The sequence below is a fragment of the Quercus lobata genome, chromosome 8, assembly GCF_001633185.2.
Source record: "Quercus lobata isolate SW786 chromosome 8, ValleyOak3.0 Primary Assembly, whole genome shotgun sequence".
NCBI classification, from domain to species: domain Eukaryota; kingdom Viridiplantae; phylum Streptophyta; class Magnoliopsida; order Fagales; family Fagaceae; genus Quercus; species Quercus lobata.
Genome location: NC_044911.1, coordinates 37,931,962 through 37,938,552, shown reverse-complemented (window position 1 = coordinate 37,938,552; position 6,591 = coordinate 37,931,962). Strand labels below are relative to the sequence as shown.

General features: G+C 32.7%; 1 protein-coding gene across 1 annotated transcript; it reads left to right on the top strand.

Annotated features, from left to right (window-relative positions):
* The first annotated feature begins 2,441 nt into the window (after nt 1–2,441).
* On the top strand, nt 2,442–5,248 carry LOC115958119 (xanthohumol 4-O-methyltransferase-like). The gene is made up of 2 exons (XM_031076484.1): nt 2,442–3,339; nt 4,810–5,248. Exons 1-2 carry the CDS (start codon nt 2,575–2,577, stop codon nt 5,107–5,109), a joined length of 1,065 nt encoding a protein of 354 aa, XP_030932344.1. The 5' UTR covers nt 2,442–2,574; the 3' UTR covers nt 5,110–5,248.
* Nucleotides 5,249–6,591: the final 1,343 nt, after the last annotated feature.

The window sequence follows — 6,591 nt, the reverse complement described above, 5'->3', positions numbered from 1 at the left end:
TTGAATTAGCTTGTTGGATTTGGATAAGGAAGGAATTTTACTCCTTTTGGGTTACTGTTGTTTGAAGTTATCAAACTCTATTAAAAGTCTTGTCCACCACTTGATTTTGAATTCTATGTGGAATAGGAGTGATTCTCCTTTTGTGTGTGGAAAAGAAGTCTAGTTCTTCTTGGTTTTGGATATGCTAACCGACTCAAGTCTCCTATACAAATAGAGTGCTACTGTAGTAAGAGAGTGTGTGTGAGAAAAAGATGCACTCTCTTTGTTTGGTTATTTGATATTTGTGGGTTGTAATTTGGAATAGTGAGAGAGGTTTGATACCACTTGGTTTTGGTTTTGCGGTTTGGTGATTTTCTCTCTCTTGGTGCGTTGCAACTTTTGGATTTGCTTTGTGGCTCTTTCTTTGGTTTGTGCGCAATTCGTATTTGATATTTGGTATTTGTATTTGGTATTTGTAAACCTTTGGTTCTTTGGTTTTGTATTTGTGAGAGAGAGAGTTATTTGTGTATAATTGGGATTTAGGTTTGTAAGAGTGTCTCTACACTAATTTGTATTATCCCAAATTTGTTATAGTGAAATTTATTCGTCGTCGTCTTCTGTGGATGTAGGCTATTGCAGAACCACGTAAATCTTGGTGTTTTGTGTCTATTTTTTTTTTTTGGATTAATTTTCTTAGTTCCTATTGTTAGTTTGAAGATCTTTCACAAGTCTAAAATATTTTCACAATCAATCTTGATAATTTGAGCTTCCGCTATTTTACAACAAACTGGTATCAAAGCCAAGGTTCGCTACCTAGGCATTTGGATTTGTTCTCTTTGGAGATTTTGGTGATTGGTTCGTGAATTTGATTTTTAGGGAGAAAGATGTCAAGTGATTCCTCTACAAAATCTTCAACGATTTCCTCTAGGAAAGCTTTGGCAAAGTCTTCTGCAAAACCTTTGGTGGTTAGAATGATGGTTTCTAATGCCAAATTTGAAGTAGAGAAATTGATTGAACGAATAACTTTGGCATGTGGCAATGCGAAGATATGGATGTCTTGGTCCAATAAGAGTTCGATATTACTTTGGAAGACAAACTTGAAGGGATGCCAGACAAGGATTAGGAAAAGATTAATAGACAAGCTTGTGGCACTATTCGTTTGTGTTCGGCCAAAAATGTTAATTTTTGGTGGTGACATGATGATTAAGCCTTTATACAAGTTCAAGTGTTGCTTGGACTTGTTCAGAATTTGCAATTTGAATTAGCCCATAGGGGCTTTGGTGGTGGTGATGGAGAAGTTTCGTTTGTGGTGATATGCACTTTGATTTGGACTCTTATTTGGATTTGGCACCATCTTTAGGTGCATTTGGCGTCCATTGGCATATTTGGAAGTAATTTTGGATAATTTGCACTTTGTTTGTTGAAAACTCTAATTTATTGAGCGCTTTGCATTTGTGATTTAGGAGATGTCTTGTCAAGGTGGAGACTTGTTAAGGATTTATATATGGTGGTTTGCAAATTTCGTTTGTGAGACTTGATAGAATTCAAGCCAAGATGGAGATTTGTAGAATATGGCTTGAATTAGGAGTTCGACTCCTCTTTGGATTTGAATAAGGAAGTAATTTTATTCCTTTTAAGTTACTATTGTTTGAAGTTATCAAGCCCTATTAGAAGTCTTGTCTACTGCTTGATTTTGAATTCTATGTGGAATAGGAGTGATTCTCGTTTTGTGTGTGGAAAAGAAGTCTAGTTCTTCTTGATTTTGGATATGCTAGCCGACTCAAGTCTCCTATATAAATAGAGTGTTGTTGCGGTAAATTTAGAGTGTGTGAGAAAAAGAGGCTCTCTCTTTGTTTGGTTATTTGATATTTGTGGGTTGCAATTTGAAATAGTGAGAGAGGTTTGTTACCACTTGATTTTGATTCTACAGATTGGCGAGTTGCTCTCTCTTGGTGCGTTGCAACTTTTGGATTTACTTTGTGGCTCTTTCTTTGGTTTGTGCACAATTCATATTTGATATTTGTAAACCTTTGGTTTTTTGGTTTTGTATTTGTGAGAGAGAGTTATTTGCGTGTATTTGGGTTTGTGAGAGTACTTCTACACCAATTTGTATTATCCCAAATTTGTTATAGTGAAATTTTTCGTCGTCACCCGTGGATGTAGGCTATTACCAAACCATGTAAATCTTGGTGTTTTGTATCTATTTTCTTTTGGATTAATTTCTTCATTTCTATTGTTAGTTTGAAGATCTTTCACAAGTCTAAAATATTTTCACAATCAATCTTGGTAATTTGAGATTCCGCTATTTTACAACATACATGTGATGATATCCATATTTAGTAATACACTTTTATTTGAGGATATCAATATTTAGCATTTTTTTAAAAATAGTTAGTGAATTTAACATTTTACTTTTATTCATGATGAGATTTGATGTGTATTTTACAAAAAAAGAGATTTAACGTATGCAGACAGATAATATTTTGACTCTTGACTTTGAAGTACTAGATGATCAAAGCCCTTCAGAAAATTATATAAGGCTCTCACCACATCTGTTCCACTTCGTTTGAGAGAGAGAGAGAGAGAGAGTTGAGAATGGGGACAAAAGAAGCTGAAGCAGAGCTACAACTACAAGGGCAAGCTGATATATGGAAATACATGTTTAGCTTTGCAGACACCATGGCTGTGAAATGCGCTGTTGAGCTTTGCATACCTGACATTATAAACATGCATGGTGAACCAATAACCTTATCCCAGATAGTTGCTGGTATTCCTGATGCACATTCCCCAGATATCAGCTACCTCGCACGCATCATGAGATTGCTAGTCCGCAGAAAGATCTTCGCCGCACATCAGACATCAGAAGGTGGAGAAACAAAGTACGGCCTGACCCACTCATCAAGATGGCTATTGCATGATTCCAAGATGACCCTAGCTCCTATGCTAATCATGGAGGACCATCCTTGGCTAATGACACCATGGCACTATTTTGGCCAATGTGTCAAAGAAGGTGGCCTAGCCTTTGAGAAGGCTCATGGGCGTATGATTTGGGACTATGCCTCTGTAAATCCTGAATTCAACAAGTTGTTCAATGATGGCATGGCTTGTACGGCCAATATTGTGATGAATACTTTTGTCTCTGAGTATAAAGATGGTCTTGGTTCTGTGGCATCATTAATGGATGTGGGAGGTGGAACTGGTACTGCCATAGCTGAGGTTGTGAAATCCAATCCACACATCAAAGGCATCAACTTTGATCTACCACATGTTGTTTCTACGGCACCCATTTATGATGGAGTCACACATGTTGGAGGTGACATGTTTCAAGCCATTCCAAATGCTGATGCAGTTTTCATGAAGGTACCGTTTATAGGGATACTATTTAAGGGTTTTATTAATGTATGCTTTTAGGATATATATAAACTATTTTAGAAAAATTTATGAAAAAATGATTAACTATTTTGACAGTTTGTTTAATTCTTTATAAAAAAAAATTCCAAAATAGATGGTTAATGTATATCTTAAAGACATACATTAACCGAACCTTTTAAAAGTTGTATGTTTTTGTTTTGTTTTCTTTAAGCCATTATTATTATTATTATCATTGTTGTTGTTGTTGTTTTCCTTTGCTCACACTGGTGGCACTAGGATTATTATTATGATTTTAGGATAGCCATTAAAAAAATTAAATAGAAAATTAGAGATTTAAAAAAAAAAAAAAATTTATCAGAATGGATTGGAGTAATCATTGAATTATTAAAGGATTTTTTTTTTTTTGGAAATGCCTAAAAATGGGCTTTTATTAAATATTTTGTGGTTGTTTGGCCTAATATGGTTGTTGTTTAGATTATTTTTGCTATTATGTTTGCTATTTTTTATGAGCAACTTTATGTCTATGATAATTTCATAACAATTTTACAACAAATTTTACGTGACAAGTTTTTTATGAGTAAAAAAGTGACGTCAATTATATAGATGATATTAAAAAAGTACATTATTTTAAATTAATAATTTGATATGGTATTATATTATGTAATGAAAACTTAAGTATATTTATTTTATATATAATAACTTTAGTGTTAACCTCGAAATGGAACATCAAAATAGATTGGCATCAAAATATCTCATTTCAATAGATAAACTAGAATAGCCATCATAATAGAATTGATAGCTTTTTGCCTATTAAGAGTTAATAACTAGGATGACAATTTATCCTTGCCCTATCCCACCGTGCTCTATTAGTGTTAAAGACTTAGTTTGTATTACTAATATTTAAATGAATGAATATTGAGACTTTTTGTTTTATTGTGATATTGTTAGTTTGTCATGTTTTGCTACAGTTGCTACCATATGTTACTACTTCTCAAAAACTATATAATATATTATATTATTGGGCATTATACAAATTATTTTGTTGTTACTATTCTATGTTAATTCTTTTTAACTCAAGCCCCCATTTCCCAGGGCTAAATAGAAAAAAGAAAAAGAAACGAAGAGAAAAGAAAAAGAGATGGTGGAATAGAATGCATAGAAAATATGGCTGATGTTTCCAAAGACTCTTAGTTGAAATTTTATCTTTATAATGAATAACTAGTTTATAGCACATTTTTATACATGAAAGCATTCAACAATACTGATGATGAGGTGAACTTATCTAGGTGAGTGGGATGGTCATCTTAGCTTTCATATTGAGTATTCTAAATGGACCACTTCGTACTAAAATTAAGAAAATTAAAATAAATAATTGGAACAAAAATATACTACAAGTTGAAGTTGATTTGTATTGGATTTGGTTTCTAATTGTGACATTGACACTTTTGAATTATGCAGTGGATCATGCATGATTGGGACGACGAAAGTTGTGTCAAGATTTTGAAAAATTGCCGAAAAGCAATTCCGAAAGAGACTGGAAAAGTTATTATTGTAGATGTTGTGCTACAGCCAGAGGGTAATGCTATATTTGATGACACAGGTATAGCATTTGATTTGCTTATGATTGCACACGTCTCAGGTGGCAAGGAAAGGACTGAACCTGAGTGGAAGAAAGTATTGGAAGAAGGAGGCTTTCCTCGCTACAATATCATCAAAATTCCAGCTTTACCATCTATTATTGAGGCGTTCCCTAAGTGATATGACTATGATGTATTCTTTTAATAAGTTGTTAAGAACTTGAATGGCATAGTTATTGAGGCATACCCTTAGTGATGATGTAGTCATTATTGTTTTTGTAATATCACTAGTTGCTAACCTGTACTATGCACGAGAAAGTTGGACCAATAAATTGTTAAATCTATATTACAGATTATTGTTATCTATATTATAGAGAGAACAAGCATTTATTTAATTTTTGATAGATCTCATTACAAGGCCAAAGTTCTATGAAAACATGCTCAAATCCTAATTGATACGGCTAATCTACTTAATTGGTGTTGCAACTACTTATGCCCGTTGGCATAACTACCTTCAACTTTCTTATAACCTACTAATTAGTCACATGCACTAATCCTAGTCTGTTACACTACTTATCTAACTGAAATTAATATGAAATAATCCCCTACATGCTACTATACTCATCAGGATACGTGCCTAACTACGTACCTTGTAGTTACAATAAGTATTACATCAATTTACACATGCAACCTAGGTAGCACCTTTTAGTGTATAACAAAGCACTAGGTAGCAAGCCACAACTCATTCACTAACATATCATTACAGATCTTCATTATGCCCTCTTAAAAAGGTGAGGAAATTGGTTTTGAGAAGTCTGTGAGTTCTACAAAGTTTCACCTTCTGGTGAGCAGCCATGCCACTGAACTAGGACTTCAGTAACTGTCATGCTATTAAGCTGGTGTGATCTCTCCTACTACATAGCAGCTGGTTAAGGCGAGAGGATACCAGCTTGGTCCGTTTCTGGAAGAGTAGGTTAAGAAGTCAAATTCTGGCCTAGGTTAATAATTCATTTAGGGCATGTGCGTTTTTTTTTTTTTTTTTTTTTTTTTTTTTTTTTCTTCCTTTTTTTATTTAAAAATTTTAATAGTTACAATAGGAGAAATGATTTGAATTCTAAATGTCTTCTTTAAAAATATTAAAAAATGTCAATAAGTTAAGTTACAAAACTTTTTGCAAGGTATGTACTTATTTAAGATCTATTTTATTTATACTAATTACAATAGTTATATAAATATGTGTAAAAATGTTTGTGTCACTAAATTTATTCAACTTGCTACTATTCTAACATTCTGACTAGACAAAATATGAATTTATCATATTTGTGAAAGATATTTTAAATAAACAGTATTTTCATCCAACCCAATTTAGAGGAAAGTGCTTCCAATGTATCAAGCAGTAACTCAAAATATTACATACATGTATATTTAGTCACATGACTTATTTAATAGTTATACGACTTGTTTAAACTTTAAATAATAATGAATCATGTAATTTTAGTCACGTAGATGATTTTATAAACTATCATATAATAGGTGAGAAAATATTCCTTCAAATTAAAAAAAAAAAAAAAAAGTTTTGTACAACTTAAAATACCCTATTAAGAACTTATTTATTTATTTTTTCCGTATGATGTATTACCTATTAAGCTTTTCTCTCTCTCTC